The sequence below is a fragment of the Nannobrachium achirus genome, assembly GCF_963921795.1.
Source record: "Nannobrachium achirus genome assembly, chromosome: 5".
In the NCBI taxonomy this organism is placed as follows: domain Eukaryota; kingdom Metazoa; phylum Chordata; class Actinopteri; order Myctophiformes; family Myctophidae; genus Nannobrachium; species Nannobrachium achirus.
The window spans coordinates 57196148-57217852 of record NC_137814.1 but is presented as its reverse complement, the minus strand read 5'-3'; the positions used below and the strand labels follow the sequence as shown (position 1 = coordinate 57217852).

The window sequence follows — 21705 nt, the reverse complement described above, 5'->3', positions numbered from 1 at the left end:
TTCAATAATGTGTTAGCCTGACACTCAGCCTGAATTGACATTTCGTTTCACTTCATTATTCAGTCTGAAGTCAGTTCCGCCCACAGCCTTTGCAGGGATGGGCGTTGCCAAAATGAGGCACTGTTCAGCGATTGGTTCACCGACCAACACATGACATAGTGTTGTTATGTGTGCCTGGCTGGCTAGTGGCTAACCTGTTGCTTGCTAGTGCTACTTGCTAACCAAAGAAACAGACAGAATAGGAGCACTACGAACTAGTAATCAAACACAACATAACATGCCTGCTACTGGTGTTTCATAGCGAGATCGATACGATCGCATTTTACCGCAATTTACCACATTTTACCGCGACACAATGTGCGGTACGGTACGGCGGCGGCGCTGGTGTACTTGGAAACACACATGAGTTCTGGGAAACCCCCACCCACGCTGTTCACAAGACGCTGATTCACGACGCTGATTCGCCCGTTTGGATTTTCAACCGAGGCAGGCCTCCTCATTGAGAGCGATTCTAGACCTGAATCGCCGAAACAAAAAAATTAAAGGGGTGTGGCTAGCGATTCAGGGTCTGGAACTAGGCTAATAATGTGTCTCACTTGACTGGAAAAATAGCGCCTGTCTGACATCTTATTTCATGAATTATCTTCCAAGAATCGCATTTCATCAGTGAATGGAAACAGGCAAAATGCTTTTTTTTTTTTTACTTAACGATGATTCGCTTTTTCGAATAAGCTTTATGGAAATGCAAGTAGTGTTTAGCTGGCATCCTATAGTGTGTTTAACTTCAGTTGTTTTGGTTATTCTACTGTTAGACTGATGATAGGTTCTTGGTTTACCTACGACTCTAGATTACTAGTTCTGTGCATTTGATTTGTAACCAGCTGTCCTTGCTTATTGTAAATGGCTCTGGATTAAGAGCGTCTGCTAAAAGCCTAGATTGTAAAGTGTACACAGACACAGTCAGTCCCTAGCATTAAATGATGGGCTGGCAGCTCACCAGGGGAAGGATGTTCTAAGGAGGCAGTGCTGTGTCAGCAGGTTGCCATCACCATGATGCAGGAATCCTATAATATTTTATTTTGTTCATAGCGCGGCACCGAGTGCCGCACTATGAGTTTGTAGATCTGCTATTTTTCAATAGCTGAAGTATCAAATAATTAATGGCTTGATCTCTGTCTGTCTGTCTGTCTGTCTGGTCTCCCTCCATCGTGTTAATCGTTTGTCACGAACCAGAACACGTTGCCTCTGTCCCGTTAAAGCTCCTGTCCTGTTGTATTGATCTCATAATGAATGGTTTTATTGATGCATCGAAAGACGAATGCCGAGAGGAAAGACCAGACCTCACGATGATAAAACCATATTTATCAGGGTAGCTGCTACTACTACTCAAACTGACATGTCCTGTCAGGACTGTCAGTGCCACATCAGTACTACTAGCTCAGTCTGTCTGTCTGGCTGTCATGTACTCATAGTCAAAAGTAGACAATTTACAAGCTCACAACGCGTCGTGTTACAATGCACTTTGCTTTTATTTCTACTCCACTACATCCCAGAGGCAGGCAAATATTGTACTTTTACTCCACTACAATTATTTGAATTATGATATGAAATGCCCGTTGTATAAGCTTGTAGAGCAGCTTGAACTTGTGAAATGGGACATTCTGCACGAGTGCAGTATTTAAGTCTATTTCGATGCTGAAACGTTTATACTGATGCTCAAGTACATACTGGAGGTGGCAACTTGGCAAGTACACTCTCAGAACATTTTCCAAACGGTTCCACCAACACTGATTGAGTCACTGAGAAGACATTCTTAACCCATTTAGGCCTAGGATTATTGACCGCTTTAACTATTGAAAAATAGCAGATATACAAGCTCACAGCGCGGCACCGAGTGCCGCGCTGTGAGCTTGTAGATCTGCTATTTTTGAAAAATCATGATTTTTCTTTGCAAGTCTTTGAATATATCTATTTAAAAGCGAACATTTGTAAATCAAATATTTGCTTCTGGGGGGTCCCTGGAACAACATATTTTGAGATGGGGGGTCCGTGGCTAAATACCTGTAATTTTGGGGGTCCTTGACATGAAAAAGTTTCAGAACAACGTGATTTAGAAGGAGGATTTAGAAGTCGGGTCAAAGATCGGGTCAAAGATATTCAAAGACTTGCACACATTTTCAAGATTTTGAAAAATAGCAGATCTACAAGCTCGCAGCGCGGCACTCGGTGCCGCGCTGTGAGCTTGTATATCTGCTATTTTTCTAAAGTTAAAGCATAAAATAATGGTTAAAGTGGTTAAAATCTAACGCGACTTGGGCGCGTTTAGTGTGCAGTATGATGTAAAACGGTTTGAGAATGTGTGTTGGTGTGACAGTTGGCCTACATCAGGAAGTGCTCTGGATTCTAAAGAACAATTTGTGCAAAGGCATCTTGCTGGGGTTCAAGTGGTCAAATCAACAGAACTGTTTACTTTTTGGACTCTTGAGACGGTTGTCTTTGATAGGAAAAAAAAAACGATATAGAAATGATTATCTACGTATATTCATGAAAGACAGATATAGAGTCTGACTTTTTTTTTTGTTCTTCGGATCGGCAGGCGCCAAAACGAGCTTGCCGATCTGATACTTTTGATGCTTTAATGTGGAGCTATAGCATGATCAAGTACGGTGTTGATTTGCAAGGGGGAAAAAAAACACAAAAGTTAATATATATCGTTGTTGTCGGTTGGAAACTTTGTATGTCCAAGACCGTTTGTTTTGTATTTATCATTTAAAAAATGAACTAAATTAGTGAAAATAGCAGATCTACAAGCACACAACGCCTCGCACTGCGAGGCGTTGTGTGCTTGTAGATCGGCTGTTTTCACTACTTTCGTGCGACAGCCGTGTATGATGAAGCAGGGCTTTACTTGGTGAAAAAACATAAAAACTTGAAACTTGGAGATAAGAGGTTCCTGTCAGACAGTGACAATATGCTATCGTTAACTGTCTGGCATAAATCAGGGCTATTGAACACCCTTTACATCTGAGTGTTGGTTAAAATAATATTGAACCAATGGAAAGTAGTAAAAAAGTGCTTGGGACAAAACCTCCTAACTCCACACGTTCTGCCAAACCAGCTAACTCCACCCGATTGGCCCTCTCTTTTTTTTTCATAATTATGTGCTATTGAACATCCTTTAAGTCTGTGTGTTGGTTAAAATAATATTGAACCAATGAAAAGTAGTAAAAAGCCCTTCGGTCAAAACCTCCTAACTCCACTTGAGCTCATTTTCCCAAAAATGAACATTTTGGAGAGAGGAGGTTTTGACCCGACAGCAAGATATTAGTCGGGGAAAATTATCAGAATACCTGTCAAATCTGGGAATAAATTCCTTTCCAAACAATTTCTTCACCAATGTGTTCATAAAGGTGTCTAGTAACATATCTAACAAAGATTGAAATTCAACATTCCTAGCAAAATGTTTGACAGCTAGGGTAATTCTGGGTCTCATTCACTTACTATACACTGTACTATAAGGGGAAAAAATCACAAGTGGGATGTGAGGGGTCTAACAAGGTGTTTTTAATTATTCTGAATCCATTGCAAGCATTTGTTTTGCACGAAAAACATTCCTTGGGCCAAAAATGGACCCCATACACCTTGTGAAAAGTGACTCATCACTAAACCATCGTTGTGAGCTTGTAGATCTGCTATTTGTGGATAAAGTTCTCAGAATAAGGACACTAGGGTTCAAGTGGTTAATATAAAAAAGAAGAAAACAAGTTTCTATCACACAAAGATTTGGAGGACCCCCTGTAGTAACTCTGAGGACCCCCTAGTGGTCCCGGACCCCATGTTGAAGACCCTTGCTATAGGCTAATGGGTCCAGAGCTTTAAACAAATATGTTTGAGAGCTGTTAGATAATATGGACTGTGGTCTGGTGCTTGGCAGTGCCTTGTACTCAACGTCAAGCCACTTGCTTTTAACTTATAAACGCCGGAGGAATTCAACCACTTTAAGTCTTCCTAATTGGGACAGATCTGGTTCCCCCGTGCTCATTGTGTCGCTCCCGCCACTGGTGTAAAGTAACTACGTAAATTTACTTACAGTAAGTAAAATGTATAGGTGTTTGTAATTTACTTGAGTAATTTCCAATTCTCAATACTTGTACTTCTACTCCGTTACATCCCAGAGGCAAATATTGTGCTCCACTACAATTATATGAAAACTTTAGTTACTAGTTACTTTGAAGAATTGGATTATTATTACAAAACATACATTAACCTCTTCAGCCCTATATACATTTTGGCCATTTGAAAATAGCTGATCTACAAGCTCACAATGCGTTCTATAAGGAATTTTCTTTTCCTCGCAAAATGTGGAAACGCTGGCTGCCGATCATAAGATCAGAACTCATGATCCAAGCCGGCGTGGACCCATTGTGCTGGATTAGTTTCACTTTAAAGATTATGTAAGTGTTACAGGGCTACTTCACTTCAGTGTTATCCTATTAACGGTGGCGATGGCGTTGACATAACATAACTAAAGCATTGGTTCTCAGAGTGGGGTCCGGGGAGTTCCAGGGGTCCTTGAGGGAGTTCCAGGGGGTGCCCAGCTAAATGATAGTTAGGAACCAAATGGACCCTTATGGGTCTGTAACTCAGAGTGTACAAATTGAACCATGTTTGGTTCCACTTATACACTCTCTGACTTACACTAACATTGATTTTACAATATAAATTGGGGTCCCAGAGAATAGAAATGCCATTAAATGGGGTCCGTAGCCTAATCTGCATGTCAAACTGGGGGTCCTTGATGTTTGAGAATCACTGCTAGAGCTGTAAAAAATCTTCTCTTATGGGGGTCCCTGGCATATCTTTTCAAATAGGGGTCAGCGGGCTAGTAAGTGTCACATTGGGGGTCCTTGACATGAAAACGTTTGAGAACCACTGTACTAAAGTACTCGAATGGGTCAAATATGACTCAATTACACGTCAGAATTACGACTTGAGCTGCAGTACACGAGTACTTGCTTTTTTAAAGATTTGTTTTGGGCTTTTATGCCTTTATTGATAGGACAGTAGACTGACAGGTCTTTATTGATAGGACAGTAGACTGACAGGTCTTTATTGATAGGACAGTAGACTGACAGGAAATGGGGAGAGAGATGGGGAGTGACACGCAGCAAAGGTCATCGGGATCAGGACTCGAACCCGCGACATGCTGTCAGGCATCAGAGCCTATGTGGTATGCGCCCGGACCGCTAGGCCAGCGGGCACCCAGGGGTACTCAAAAAGTAGAAATAAATGAAGCTCTGCGTTACCCCTTTTCAACCTTGATCTTTGGGTTGATATTTGTGAACAAATATGGTGGACCGCGACAACAGAAGGGCCTTGAAGTGGCCTGAACCTCTAGTCAGGTTCACCAGTAAATATCTATTTATTTTCTAAAATGAGCTGATGTCCATGGCACGTGCACACGTAGACATCAAAGGGGGCTTGAGTCCCTGCCCTTTTACCCGTCTGTAAAAAGTATCCTCTCCAGACCATGAATGTAGTTTTTACTAAGGTGAAAGAAATGCAAATGCCCTCTTTCCTTGCCATACCTGAAGGCAGCATTCAAGAGAACTGTCTTGTCCAAACTGAATGCAGCATCTTATGTTGAAAGAATTAGCCCTTCACTAAGCCCCTCCCAAAAAAAGCTTTTAGCCAATGCTAGCTTAGAATAACTTCCTGCTTGCCAAGGATTGCCTTGGCAATCAAGCACCGAAAATAGCCGACCTGCTATTTTCAATATTTTCACTAAAGGCCCTTTTAGAAATGTCAGGCCCCCTGCCCCTGTCTATGTCTCTCTCTCTCAGCTATCATGTAATGTCTATGTCTCTCTCCCAGCTATCATGTATGTGATGGCAGCTCTGTCTCTCTCTCTCTCAGCTATAATGTAATGTCTATGTCTCTCTCTCTCTCTTCTATAATATAATGTCTATGTCTCTCTCCCAGCTATCATGTATGTGATGGGAGCTCTCTCTCTCTCAGCTATAATGTAATGTCTATGTCTCTCTCCCAGCTATCATGTATGTGATGGGAGCTCTCTCTCTCTCAGCTATAATGTAATGTCTATGTCTCTCTCTCTCTCTCTCAGCTATAATGTATGTGATGGGAGCTCTCTCTCTCTCTCAGCTATAATGTAATGTCTATGTCTCTCTCCCAGCTATCATGTATGTGATGGGAGCTCTCTCTCTCTCTCAGCTATAATGTAATGTCTATGTCTCTCTCCCAGCTATCATGTATGTGATGGGTGCTCTGGGGCCAGCAGCAGGCTACCTACTGGGAGGTGTCCTCATCGGCTTCTACGTCGACCCCAAAACCGAGGTCCACATCGACCAGAGCGACCCTCGCTTCATAGGAAACTGGTGAGTTTAACGACCCTCGCTTCATAGGCCAGTGGTTCTCAACCTGTGGGTCGAGACCCCCAGGGGCGGTCCCCAAATTATTTTGGGGGGGTAGCCAGATGTTTAGCTAAATGTTAACATTGTTTTCTCACTCAACACTAAACAGAACAACATACAGTATATGTGTATACATGGTATCTGCACATTTCTAAAGTGACATTTTATGGATTTTTAAGACCTTTTTAGTACCTCTGGTAAAATTGGCCAAATTGTGGCCACAATTGCTAAAATAGCCGATCTACATGATCACAACGCCTCGCAACGCAAGTGCTCGTCCGGGTGTGGGTGTCCCCAGTTGAAATATTATTATTTTGGGTGTCACGGCCTGAAAATGTTGAGAAAGACTGTCATAGGCAACTGGTGAGTTAACCATCCATGACACGACATTGTAGTTGACTTATTTATTGTCGTCGCTGAGGTTAACGATTTAATTGTGTCTTTTGCATTGAGCATCGGAAACATATACTGTACATAACTAGAAAAGTGTGTTTGCACTGACACGACATACAATACGCATACAATGTTTAAAATGTGTCTGTGGGGTGCCCGCTGGCCTGGAGGTCCAGGCGCATAGCACATCTGACAGCCTGTTGTGGGTTTGAATCCCGATCCTGACAATCTTATGCTGCGTGTCACTCCCATCTCTCTCCCCATTTCCTGTCAGTCTACTGTCCTATCAATAAAGGCATAAAAGACCCAAAACAATTCTTACAAAACAATGTGTCTGCTACCCACAAACTGGTCCGACCCAGTGTTTAGGAAACAGTGCTGTACAGCAGTGGTTCTCAACCTGTGGGTTGAGAACCCCCAGGGGGTTCCCCAAATTATTTTGGGGGTGTCCCCAGATGATTAACTTGCAATCCAGGATCTTTAGAGCTCATTTTCTCTGTACCATGCATATCCATGAGGTGTGCAAGGTTTAATCATGGCTAAATCGCCGAAAATAGGGCTTCTAAAATGCTTGGTAGCCAATAGCTAACTTCAAGCTAACTTCATCCTGTTCCTGTCCATGCACAAAGGAAAGTGTTCAGGCGCGTCATGGCTGCGCACGGCTTGTGCATATACAGCGCTTGTCTATGGTGGATTCTATGGCCATTGGGCGCCCTCTAGTGGTGAAAAGGTGGCACTGAAAGGGTTAATGCCCAGACATGAAAGGGTTAAATGTCCAAGCTGCCAGCCGCCTGCTCCGTCCGCGGCCAGTCTCTTATTTTGAAGGCCGGAAGTAGATCGAGCTAACTAAACGAATTCCTACTTGGCGGAGATTCACCCGGAAGTACTTGTGGTCGAAATGTAAACGGGGTGGAAGATGGATCTCTTTATACTTTTGCTATTTTAGTGAGAATCCAATGCCATCCTTGGCATCAAAAGTGTTTTTTTTGGAGAAAATGGACATTAAAGATGAAAAAGACTGTTGGCTTCCATGTTAAGGGATCACTATTGTGTGCATGTGGATGCGTGCACAGTGCACAATGTAATATTAAATATTACATTGTGATTATTTTGGGGGTCACGGCCTGAAAAGGTGGAGAACCACTGCTGTACAGTACAAGTAGGCAGCAGCTTTTTTTATATATCTTTAAATCCCTACCCCCCCAGGTGGAGTGGTTTCCTGCTGTGCGCGGTGGCCATGCTGCTGGTCATCTTCCCCATGTTCACCTTCCCCAAGAAGCTGCCTCCGCGCCACAAGAAGAAGAAGAGGAGGAAGAAGCTGGCGCTGGACGAGCTGTCGTCGGACGACGACGTGCTGAAGGAGAAGACCAACAACAACAAGAACCAGAGCGTCACCTCCTCCATGGGCTTCGGCAGAGACATCAAAGGTAGCGTATTTATATACTTTACTGTAATCTTTTTGTGGTCACATGTTCAGATACTGGATTCTGATTGGCTTAAAACAGTGGTAAATCAGTCAACAAACTTGAGTTGGCTCATGGACCCCGCCCACGGTCTTCTCTGGAAAACTATTTCAATAACTGCACCTTTTCAGGAAGTGTGTCAATAACTGTGAGTCGACATCATGACAAGTAGCCTAAGCCTAGGTTATGATTTATTTTTTGTTTTGTTTGTTTGTTTTTGGCCAGTGAATGTGGCTGCAATCATTGTTGTTTATGGGACTATATGCTGTGGCGGAAGTATATGTGTATTCTGAAACAATTAATGATTGTAACTAAATAACCTCTTTCATTTATATGGTAGAAGTGGTAGAAAAGCAATTTACCATTCGAGGGTCGTGGGTTGTTGGCTGATTTACCACTGTTTCAGGGTTGTTTGGCACAACCCTGAAACAGTGGTAAATCAGCCAACAACCCACTCCCTCTCATGGTAAATGGCTTACTTTTCATGTCAAGGACCCCAAAATTGACACTTATGTATTAGCCCGAGGACCCCCATTTGAAAAGATATGCCATATACCAATATTTTGTCAAATTGTTTGATTTAATACTTTATTGATGATTATTAACTCATTGACTGCTCTATCACGAGTTTCCCGAGTCATAACCGTTGTTAAGCTGTGAACGGTGTGCACACACGTGGTGCATTTATCCGTGCATGATCGTGGCAGTTCAGCAGTAAGTCACCATTTTTCAAAGTCCAAAAACGGACTTTCCAGGACTCCAGTTAAAAACAACAATAGCAAAAGTAGCAGATCTACAAGACAAGCTCCAGAGGGTTTGTGCCCGACAACAGCGATGTATAGAGGTTCCAAGTGGTTTGAAGTCAGGGACACGGTAGCTTAACTGCCAAAAATCACACCCGTGTGAAGTGGAGCTGTGTGTGTGTGTGTGTGTGTGTGTGTGTGTGTGTGTGTGTGTGTGTGTGTGTGTGTGTGTGTGTGGATCATGTGTACCGATTTTTGTGACATTTGAAGAAAATATGTAGGAAAAGGAGCAAAAAGTGTGTTTTGGAGAAAATTCAAGATGGCGGAAAATCTATCATGGCGCAAATGGGCGTGGCCTATATGGGGAGATGCGTCATGACCCAAGGAATCCAGGGAAATTTTTTTTTTAATTTTCCGACCTACGGTTCAAGAGTTACAGGCCAAAACGTAAAGTGGGGTGTTATGGCGCCACCATGCGGCCAAATGACACAATTATTTTTTATTTAACCCTCTAAGGCCCGCATTAAGAAATACTTGAAATAAAAAATTGAAAAAAATCAGATGGTGTTGTAGGAGTCCTATTAAGAGGAAAATGTAATGTTTTTTTCAAAAAAATGTTTTTGTAAGATTTTATAGCCATAAATCAAAAATCATAAATCATGCTCTAATTTACATATGGGGGATATTTTTCAAAATAATAACATATGTACATGTTCTAGACATTCTAATGATCACCAAAAAGAATAGTACAGGCATTTTACTTATGTTTTTTTGAGGTATAGCTTCCATGAAAAAGTGAGATGTTGTTCGTCAAAACTCTGGAATTTCAGCGGGTGTGGCGGGTGTGAATGTCAGCCCCTGTGGGGGGTATTTATATGCAAATATTGTGGCCAATGGCATTGTAATACTAAACAATAGAATCCAATGGTGGTGTTTAGGTGGTAGGGGGAGCTAAAATAAAATGATTTAAATCTTTTTTTGGATAAAATACAAACGTTGTAATATTACAACCGTGGGCCTTAGAGGGTTAATCCTTGAAATCATTATGAACCTCCTCTCCAAGTCTTGAAACTCTAGCCCCTATGGTTTGCGAGAGACAAATAATTGAATGTGAGTTTTTGCAATTCCCATTATAAGTCAATGGGGAAAATTAATTCACTAATAAATTAATATCAATTAAACTATAGAACCTTTCTCTTAGAAAAGTAATAGCCCACGATTCCCGAGTAAGCCGGTCGATTTGACATATGGCGCGAGTGTGTGGTGGCAAAACTGTGGGACTAGTGGCGTGCCGAAGTTTAGGAAGTTCAGGCTACATACACACACACACACACACACACACACACACACACAGACAGACAGACCCACACGGCCACGTATAGGGAGCCTGTGCTTCACACAGCTCCAAAAAGTCAAATAATGACCCTTTCTCACCAACCTCTCTCTCTCTTTCTCTCTCTCTCTCTTTCTCTCTCTCTCTCTCTCTCTCTCTCTCTCTCTCTCTCCCTCTCTCTCTCTCTCTCCCTCCAGACCTCCCTAAGGCAGCGCTGCGTATCCTCAGCAACGTGACCTTCCTGTTCGTCAGTCTGTCCTACACGGCGGAGAGCGCCATCGTCACCGCCTTCATCACCTTCATCCCCAAGTTCATCGAGTCTCAGTTCGGCATCCCTGCGTCCAGCGCTTCAATCTACACCGGTACGCACACACACATACACACACCCTGCGCCTCAATCTAAAATCACAAAATGCACGTACAAATCTGCTTGATGGAAACACAGACATATTAGACAGAGAGAAGAAGGGAGTGTGGGGAGAGAGAGAGAGAGACAGAGGGAGAGAGAGTGTTTGTCGGGGAGCGGCTCAGGACAACTGTCATCAATAATCTAAAACTATGATCCTCAAATAACCAGGACTCCACACACACACACACACACACACACACACACACACACACACACACACACACACGTACACACACACAGCATGGCACAAAAGCAGAGATAACATTAATAAAACACAGTTCAAACAAATCATGGTAGACATCCCTCTCTCTCTCTCTCTCTCTCTCTCTCAATTTTCAATTTTGGCACGAGAAAACATACATTTACATTGCCAAAGAAGTGTACACAACACAATACAATCAGAACGAAACATGTACAAGGGAAAGGAGTGTAACAGTTTTCATGTATCGAGGTTACATTCAGGCAGAGCAGGGATACAGTTCTCAGTAGTCTTTAACACTTTGCAAGCCACGGGGAGCCCCTTAATATTAAAACCGGAATATACCGGACATCTGAGCAAGGAGTCTCAGCCGCGCCGTCTTTTACCGTACTGGGTCATTAAAAACTAAATAAATTATTTTTATCCGAAAATCTGCGATCGTCTAACCTTCCCTAGTCACCACTCGTCCATCGATAGCGCATGGCTCGTCTGACATGAAGCAGAAGTGACGTCAGGTCCATTCCTTCCAGAGGCTTCCTTGCAGCCGTCCGTTTACTGTTTAGATGATAACATTAGCATAGCTGGAGTGCTAAGGGCTAAGCTAGCCAAAATGGTCACATCGACTGCAGTCATTCTTGGATTATATGCTTGGATTATATGCGCACGGATCGCGCACGCGAAACGCACAGGGAGAGAATGCCTCGGCCAAAACTGCCACTCTATCCCAATGGAGATCCAGATAATCACGGTGAGCTAACGACCTGGGGATTGAAAAAAAAGAAAAAACAACGGCACGATCCAAGAAGGAGGGGTGGCGGGCTCATGTTTATAAACATAATATTATGTCTCAGATCATAATAAAATAATAGAAATTTCACGGCTAATCTATCAACAGCCATTCTATTTCGGCCAGCAAAGTGTTAAGGTGGTTGTGTTCCATTTGATATCCTTCTCCTATCACAGCAGCTCATGAATCTTGCTGCTGTGTTTGCACGTTGCTGTAAATCTTCACCCAGCAGATATGGGAGTTTTTCATCATTGGTCTCCCTCTCCCCCCCACTAGGTGTGATCATCGTACCCAGTGCGGGCGTGGGCATCGTGCTGGGCGGGTACATCATCAAGAAGCTGAAGCTGGGAGCCAGAGAGTCGGCCAAGCTGGCCATGATCTGCAGCGGAGTGTCTCTCATGTGCTTCTCCACGCTCTTCATCGTGGGCTGCGAGAGCATCAACCTGGGAGGCATCAACATCCCCTACACCACTGGGTCTGTCTGTCTGTCTGTCTGTCTGTCTGTCTGTCTGTCTGTCTGTCTGTCTGTCTGATCAACATCCCCTCTACCAGTGGTTCTCAACCTGTGGGTCGGGACCCCCAGGGAGGTCCCCACATTTATTTTGGGGGGTCCCCAGATGATTAGCTTAAAGGGGAAGACCACCCATTTTCAACGGTGTGATGACATCAAGTTGTACTTTACAATACAAACCCCAAAATCAATCCTCCAGTTCTAGGCAACACAGAAGGGGGGAACCTTTTTTCTAAGTTTCTTTTTTTTTTTTTTTTTTTGGACCCCATTAAATCTAGTAAACATGATTTCAATCGCGATTTTGCATGTTCCACCCCCTTACAACCCCATCTTTCATACAGGGCAGCCATGTTCGTTTACATTACATGTAAAACATAATGGCTATTATCTCAAGAATGCCTAAACGGATTTCCAATCGGATTTTTTTTTGTTTGAAAGCTGTGAACAGCCTGCACAAACATGGTGCATCATATGTGCATGGGCGTGCATGATCTGTGCACTATAAATTACATGGAAGTCTATGGAGACTTCTGGCGGGGAGATCCCAAAGAAGGCATATTCAAAATGGCAGTAGATGAGTTAATGACATAGTTCAATATTGAAAATGGGTGGTCTTCCCCTTTAATGTGCAACATTGTTTTCTCACTCAACAGTAAACAAACCTAACGTTTAAATGTATAGAAGTGACAATTTAAGGACTTTTTAATACCTCTAAAATGACAAAATTGGCCAAATTGTCAAATATTAGAGGGAGAAATTGTGAAAATAGCAGATCTACATGCTCACAACGCCTCGAGTCGCGTTGCGAGGCGTTGTGAGCATGTAGATCTGCTATTTTCCTTATAGAACCGTGTTATACAAAATGTAATGCCTCAACTCTTAGTGCTCGTCACGGTGGCGGGTCACCAGTTAAAATATGATTATTTTGGGGGTCGCGGCCTGAAGAGGTTGAGAACCACTGCCCTATACTACTGGGTATATTTTTATGTTTGGTTGCTCTGGGCTTAAGCTCCAACAATAGCAGATCTACACGTTGAATGAGAGCTCAAGCTAGAGTCTTCATTGCACTCTTGTTGACAAAAGAGGAGATTCACCTCACCTTTGCTGCCTTTTTTTTTTATTGTTAGTCTAGGTCAGTTTAAAAAAAATTCTTAACCCCGAAGGCAAATCATGTTAATTTAGGGCATACATGTTTCCTAGGGGTATTAAGGCCTGCTGCTGAATCCAAATCTGCTGTATGCCCAGCTCAAAAATGGCCGTTAAGCCCTCGAAATGGACCATTTAAAGATGGCAGCCACCACTATGCTGAAACATAAGTGCCAATATCTCGGCTTCGAAGGCACTTTCGTGTGTATGTGTGTGTGTGTGTGTGTGTGTGTGTGTGTGTGTGTGTGTGTGTGTGTGTGTGTGTGTGTGTGTGTGTGTGTGTGTGTGTGTGTGTGTGTGTGTGTGTGTGTGTGTGTGTGTGTGTGTGTGTGTGTGTGTGTGTGTGTGTGTGTGTGCGCGCGCGCACGCTTGCTTGCTTGCTTGCTTGCTTGCTTGCTTAGACATGGTCTGCACGTGTGTGTGTGATGTGGGCTGTCATTTTGTTCTGTTGCTGTTGGTAGTCATGGTTGCCAGTTCCCACCTGATGTCATGTGGGAGTTCAGACTCATCCAGACCATAATGAATAACAGATAGCTTGCATAACGTCTTCAGGCTAGGACTTAAATCTAAGATGTGCAGGTTATCAGACATTGTATAGTGTGATATGTATCCTCCAAAGATGATGATACGATCTCCCACCATGCAACAGCACATCCCACGCATCCTACAGGGGTCTTTCCCCTTGGGCTCAACCTGCTTCCAGGAGAAGGTCTCTGGACTGAATTTCCACAGATCATTGAAGCACTGGTTCCCATGATTCCAGCCACCAAATACGTACAGCTCTCCATTATAGGAAAAGGCTGAATGACTTGAACGTTCTTCTGGGAGAAGCTGTGCAGAAAGTGTCTTCAGCCAGCAGTTGGTCTCTGTGTCAAACACAGTGTTGTTGTTTAAGTCTCTCTGGCGCCCCCGGCCTCCAAATACAAACATCTTTGTTCCAATGATGGTGGCAGAGTGACTGTGGGAAGCAGGTGGTGGAGTTCCTCTGGTGTTAATTAAAGACCACACCACCACAATGGTGTCCAACTTGTACATGTCATTAGTGTATCCAGTCAGCTGGGTGTATCCTCCATACACATAAATGACCTTCTCCAGGACACAGGTTGAGTGGTAGCACCTTGCTTCTGGAATAGTCCCAGAAATAGTAGGTTTGAACCAGCTGTGGGTGTCGACATCAAAGGCATAAAGCACATTGCAGGAAGGATACCATTTTCCCCAGATGTAGACTATTTCTTCTACCAGCACAGCTGTGTGGCCCATGCGCCTGGAGGGAACCTCAATGGGATTTTGTCCTCTTCCATTTGTCACTGGGGGCAACTTCCTCCAATGCAAAGACACTGTGTTGAAGATGTGGACTTCCATCTGATCACTGTTGGTCAGGTAGTTGATGTATCCTCCAAATGAGTACAGCTTGTGTCTGACTACCACAGCAGCTTGGTAGGACTCCTTAGGTCCTCCTTTCAGATCTATTGTCCAGTGAAACATATCACACACCAGCACCACTGTGAAGCAGTGCAACAAATATACAGGATTTGTTGTTAAATGACAGCTGAATTAGTCGGAATAGTTGTTGAATGACTTTTGGTTTATTGGACCGTTGGACGTTTACTTTTAAAGACCAGTACATTGGTTGTGATGACAATGTTGTGATGTCAAATGCGTGATGATGTAATTATGTAGTATTTGGACTTTCGACCAACAGAGCCCTGGTGGATGCCTCATCCTAAGGAAGAGGGTTTAAGTGGCTAGACTGTCATGATTACACCCACACACATTGTGAATATTATGCTTGCATTTTGCCTGCCTTCGAAATTCTAACAGTTTTCTGAAAAACATATGTTGCTATATGAGTAGTGCTCAAATCGAAATTAGAATTACCGTAATTGCTGGACTATAAGCCGCACCTGAATATAAGCCGCACCAGCTAAATTTAGAAAAGAAAACAAATGTTTACATACTGTATATAAGCCGCACCTGACTATAAGCCGCAGGGGTCCTTCTTGCTTCCTGCTAGAGCGCCCCTGGTGGACGTTAGCTGTATAAATCAATATATAAATCCTTGTTAAAGACCATTGTAAAACTAACAAACTGGCCTTAGCTGTAAAAATCGTTATATAAGCCGCAACTTTGTATAAGCCGCAGGGTTCAAAACATGGGAAAAAAGCTGCGGCTTATAGTCCGGCAATTACGGTATATATTTGGCAGTGGACTTTAAGATCTACACGTTGAATGAGAGCTCAAGCTTTGCACTCTTGTTGATAAAAGGGGAGATTCACCTTGATAATCACCTTTGTTGCCATTTTCTTTTTATTTATTTTTTGAGCGGTGGTAAACCGCTCCATAGAGTGGCTGTGAGTGTGTCTGTAGCCTTTTTCCTCAGCGTTTTGCCATGGTAAAACGTGTGTGTGTACAGCCTAGACTCAAATCCTAGTCTGAAGACTTTACGCAAGCACGACGACCGCTCACTTCACATTGGGTGTGATTTTTATTTTTAGCCTAGGTCAGTTTTCCAAAAAAAATTATATTTTTTTAAGATTTGTTTTTTGGGCTTTTTGCCTTTATTGGATAGGACAGTAGACTGACAGGAAATGGGGGAGAGACAGGGACATGCGGCAAAGGACAGAGACATGCGGCAAAGGTCACCCGGATCGGGAATCGAACCAGCGACGCCGACAGGCATTGATGCCGAAATGTCAATGCCTATATGGTATGCGCCTGGTCCACTAGGCCACCAGGCGCCGTAGGTGCTGTATGACCAGCTTAAAAATGGCCTCTAAGCCCTCACAATGGACCATTTAAAGATGGCAGCCAGCCAGCCACCACTACGCTGAAACATAAAAGTGCCAATATCTCGGCTTCCAAGCCACTTTCGTGTGTGTGTGTGTGTGTGTGTGTGTGTGTGGTTGTGTGTGTGTGTGTGTGTGTGTGTGCGCACGCACGCTTGCTTAGACATGGTCTGTGTGTGTGTGGTGTGTGTGGTGTGTCCTGTCATGTTGTTCTGTTGCTGTTGGTAGTCATGGTTGCCAGTTCCCACCTGATGTCATGTGGGAGTTCAGACTCATCCAGACCATAATGAATAACAGATAGCTTGCATAACGTCTTCAGGCTAGGACTTAAATCTAAGATGTACAGGTCATCAGTGAGTGTTTGGTATGGTTTGCATGTATATCCTCCAAAGATGATGATACGATCTCCCACCATGCAACAGCACATCCCACGCATCCTACAGGGTTCTTTGCCCTTGGGCTGAACCTGCTTCCAGGAGAAGGTCTCTGGACTGAATTTCCACAGATCATTGAAGCACTGGTTCCCATGATTCCAGCCACCAAATACGTACAGCTCTCCATTATAGGAAAAGGCTGAATGACTTGAACGTTCTTCTGGGAGAAGCTGTGCAGAAAGTGTCTTCAGCCAGCAGTTGGTCTCTGTGTCAAACACAGTGTTGTTGTTTAAGTCTCTCTGGTGCCCCCGGCCCCCAAATACAAACATCTTTGTTCCAATGATGGTGGCAGAGTGACTGTATGAAGCAGGTGGTGGAGTTCCTCTGGTGTTAATTAAAGACCACACCATTGTGGTGGTGTCCAACTTGTACATGTCATTAGTGTATCCAGTCAGCTGGAGTTGTCCTCCATACACATACATTTCCTTCTCCAGGACGCAGGCTGAGTGGTAGCACCTTGCTTCTGGAATAGTCCCAGAAATATTGGGTTTGAACCAGCTGTGGGTGTCAACATCAAAGGCATAAAGCACATTGCAGTAAGGATACCATCCTCCCCAGATGTAGACTATTTCTTCTACCAGCACAGCTGTGTAGCCCCAGCGCCTGGAGGGAACCTCAATGGGACCGTGTCCTCTTCCATTTGTCACTGGGGGCAACTTCCTCCAACGCAAAGACACTGTGTTGAAGATGTGGACTTTAATCTGATCCCTGTTGTTCTGGTAGCTGTTGACTCCTCCAAATGCGTACAGCTTGTGTCTGACTACCACAGCAGCTTGGTAGGACTCCTTAGGTCCTCCTTTCAGATCTATTGTCCAGTGAAACATATCACACACCAGCAGCACCGTGAATGAGTGAAACAAATATACAGGATTTGTTGTTAAATGACAGCTGAATTAGTTGGAATAGTTGACTTATAATGACTTTTGGTTTATTGGACCGTTGGACGTTTACTTTTAAAGACCAGTACATTGGTTGTGATGACAATGTTGTGATGTCAAATGCGTGATGATGTAATTATGTAGTATTTGGACTTTCGACCAACAGAGCCCTGATGGATGAATTCCTCAACTAATGTCAACTAAGGAAGAGGGTTTAAGTGGCTAGACTGTCATACACCCACACACATTGTGAATATTATGCATGTATTATGCATGTCTTCTAAATTGTTTTCTGAAAAAAATAACATATGTTGCTACATGAGTGGTGCTCAAGTACCAATGCCAATACCTTCATACTTTTACTCAAGTACATTTTGAATTCTGGACATTTACTTGTAACAGAGTACATCTACAGTGCCGTATTTATACTTTTACTCAAGTAATAAATGTGAGTACTTTTTCCACCTCTCATGACAGTGTACCCGTCTGTCTGACAGTGTACCCCTCTCTCTCTCTCTCTCTCTCTCTCTCTCTCTCTCTCTCTCTCTGTCTCTCTCTCTCTGTGTCTCTCTCTCTCTGTGTGTCTCTCTCTCTCTCTCTCTGTCTCTCTCTCTGTCTCTCAATTTCAATTCAATTCAATTCAAAGGGCTTTATTGGCATGAGAAAACATACGTTTACATTGCCAAAGCAGAAGTGTACACAATACAATACAATCGGAAACAAAATATGTACAGGTGAAAAGAGTGTAACCGTTTTCATGCATCAAGGTTACGTGTAGGCAAAGCAGGGATATTTACAATGTTTTTTAAGGTGGTTGGATTCCATTTGACATCCTTCTCCTATCGCAGCAGCTCACAAATCTTGCTGCTGTGTTTGCACATTGTTTTACTTCACCCAGCAGGTATTGGAGTTTTTCATCATTGGTCATGTTTTCAAATTCTCCTTGGGTGGTTATGATCTGTGGGAAGTATGTGTCTCTGATGTCTTGGTACAGCGGACAGGTGGTTAAGAAGTGTAGCTCAGTTTCCACTTCATTTTGTGTGCAGTTGGTGCAAAGTCTGTTTTCTCTAGGGAGCCAGGTATGTCTATGACGTCCTTTCTCGATTGCAAGACTGTGCTCACTGAGTCTGTTGTACCTAGTCAAGATTTTTCTTTGATTTGGGTCAGTCACCTTGCTCAGGTATTCTGCCACAGTGTATTCTCTGTTTAGGGCCAAATAGCATTCTAATTTGCTAATTCGCTGTTGGGTTGCTTCTCTCCAATGTGTCAGGTAGCTTTCTTTCTGCTGTTTTATAATTTGGTTTAGTCCAGCGAATTGTCTGTCCGGTGGCTCTGCTTGTGTACGGAGTTCCTGGGCGAGTTGGCCGAGGGGGCATCTCTCTAGAGTTTCTCTGTGTGTGAGTGCCTTGTTATGAAGTGCATCCGGGCAGGGGCGTCACAAGGGGTAGGAAAGTGGGACCGAGTTACCAGGGCCCAAGGTGGTGGAGGAGGGGGCCTTAATTGTTTTATACTTTAGCTATTGAAAAATAGCAGATATACAAGCTCACAGCGCGGCACCGAGTGCCGCGCTGCGAGCTTGTAGATCTGCTATTTTTGAAAAGTCGTGAAAATGTGTGCAAATCTTTGAATATATGTATTTTTTAAGGGAACATTTGTAACTCAAATTTTGCTTCTGGGGGGGGGGGGGGGGGGGGGGTCCCTGGAACTCAATATTTTGAGATGGGGTTCCGTGGCCAAATACATTCCATTTTGGGGGTACTTCACATGAAAAGGTTTGAGCTCCACTGACATAGAAAGTTTAGAAACATATAGGTTTTTTTTTAAAAAAAACCTCAGAAGGATTTGAAATATTCAAAGATTTCCATGATTTTTCAAAAATAGCAGATCTACAAGCTCGCAGCGCGGCACTCGGTGCCGCGCTGTGAGCTTGTATATCTGCTATTTTTTCAATAGTTAAAGCACAGGGGCCCCGCCCGCAGTGAATCCTTGTACCCAGGGCCCAGAATTTGGTGCGACACCCCTGCATCTGGGTCACTCTCTCTCTCTCTCTCTCTCTCTCTCTCTCTCTCTCTCTCTCTCTGCAGCCCCACCCTGACCATGCCTCAGAGGAACCTGACTGGAGGATGTAACGTGAACTGTGGCTGTAGGATCCACGAGTACGCCCCCGTCTGTGGGTCAGATGGAATCACCTACTTCAACCCCTGCCTGGCGGGATGCAGCGCAGTGGGCAACAACACTGCTGGGGTGGGTAACACACACACACACACACACACACACACACACACTAGGGCATTCACCAAATATTCGAATATCAAAGTCACTATTCGACGTTGTTCACCGAAGTCGAATATTTGCTTATTTTTATTTTCTCTTTAGTCTAGTTTTAGTCGACTAAATATCACAAGATTTTAGTCGACTAAATCAACAGTTGATTTGGTTGAAGAAAATGTATTTTGGTGGGCCTTGATGGTGTTGTAATGGGTGATTTTACACTTGGTTGCACACCTGAAAATAGTCGATCTACAAGCTCACAACACAGCGCAGCGCAAGGCGTTGTGAGCTGGTAGATCTGCTATTTTCAGAACGCAACAACCGAGCACAACCAAACATAAATCAACTTGGTTCTACTGGATCTCTCCACCAGTCCCTCCCTAACATTTTATTCTATTTTTTATCTGTTGATGAAATTGGCAATATATCTGACATTGTTTTAGTCATCATGGATTAGTTTTAGTTTAGTTTCTATTTAGTTTTCCTCAGTGAAAAAAGGTAGTCGATTTTTTTTTGTCATATTTTTATTTTAGTCATATTTTTTGTAGACGAAATCAACACTACTTTTGACTAGGGATGGGACGATAAGTGATTTTATCGTTTATCGTGATAAAAAACACTCACGCTAATCGTATTGTGGAGATTTAATTTATCGTGATATCGTCCTCCGTCATGCACTGGGATCAGTTCACCTTTTATTTGCCGAGCTGCATATCCGATACCATTTAAACCCTCTATAATTGGTAAAAGGCACTTATAATATACGTACTGTACTTGATTCAGTCTTTTTTTCTCACTCTCTATTAAATGTCTTTGACAAAAAGAATAGCCGATCTACAAGCTCACAGCGCGTCGCAACAACGTTTTTTGGCAAATGTTCCGCCCCAGGATAATGAATTTTGATTATCACGATAATATTTGTGAATTTCAATTTCTGTTGTCACAATCATCGTGCAGGGTTCCCACGGTCATGAAATTCCTGGAAATATTTTGAAATTAGAAAAATATTTTTTCAGTACTAGGGTCCTGGAAGGTCCTGGAAAAAATTAACTATGCATTGTATTTGGTTATTGATTTTGTTAATACCTCTGAAATGACAAATTAAACATTGGCAAAATTGTAAAATATTAGAGGCAGAAACTGTGAAAATAGCCGATCTACATGCTCACAACGCCTCGCGTTGCGAGAAAACTGTGTTGTACAAAATTCCTCAACTCTCTTCAAATATGATTATTTTGGGGGTCACAGCCTGAAAAGGTTGAGAACCACTGGCATACACTACCTGTCTTTGGGCATTGCGCATAGGAGTAAGCGACTCGTTATTGAGCTGAATTATTGTTATATAGTCCTGGAAATCGGGTTAAATATTCTGGAAAAGTTTTGGAAATTAAAACCCCCCATGTGGTCCCATAACAACAGATACGTAACTACTCGGACTGCGCGTGCGTCCAGAGCCGCCAGGTGATCACGCCGTCGTCGGGCTCGCAGGGCGGCAACCAGCTGCAGCTGGTGATCGTCAAGACCTACCTGAACGAGAACGGCTTCGCCGTGTCGGGGAAGTGCGACCGCGCCTGCAACACGCTCATCCCCTTCCTGGTGTTCCTCTTCATCGTCACGCTCATCACCGCCTGCGCACAGCCCTCCGCCATCATCGTCACCCTCAGGTGAGTCCCAGAGAATCACGATCAGAAAGGCTTTATTGTCACACCTTAAAGATGGGGTGCCATGATTTTTTCCCCCTCTAAAACATGATTATCAGCTATTATGATTATACTAGGAGTAGTATAAAAAGGTGTACAGAAAGAGTTAAAATTAGGTTTTTATGTGGCCACACCCACCAGTTCATTAAGTATGCCTGGTTGGTCAGGTGGGTGGTGACCCAGCTGAAGTTAGCCACAGTGTTGGGTGAATGGTAAAAGGG

At 43.4% G+C, this 21705-nt stretch overlaps 1 protein-coding gene across 1 annotated transcript in view; it reads left to right on the top strand.

Moving 5' to 3' along the window:
• LOC308285208 (solute carrier organic anion transporter family member 5A1-like) overlaps positions 1–21705 on the top strand; it is a gene marked incomplete at both ends in the record, with an annotated part of 57557 nt that overhangs the window by 25112 nt on the left and 10740 nt on the right. Inside the window, 6 exons of the mRNA XM_080725926.1 lie at positions 6263–6395; positions 8031–8251; positions 10561–10725; positions 12035–12233; positions 19598–19757; positions 21204–21448. Of these exons, the coding sequence (XP_080582052.1) occupies positions 6263–6395; positions 8031–8251; positions 10561–10725; positions 12035–12233; positions 19598–19757; positions 21204–21448 (1123 nt within the window). The remainder of the gene's footprint in view (positions 1–6262; positions 6396–8030; positions 8252–10560; positions 10726–12034; positions 12234–19597; positions 19758–21203; positions 21449–21705) is intronic.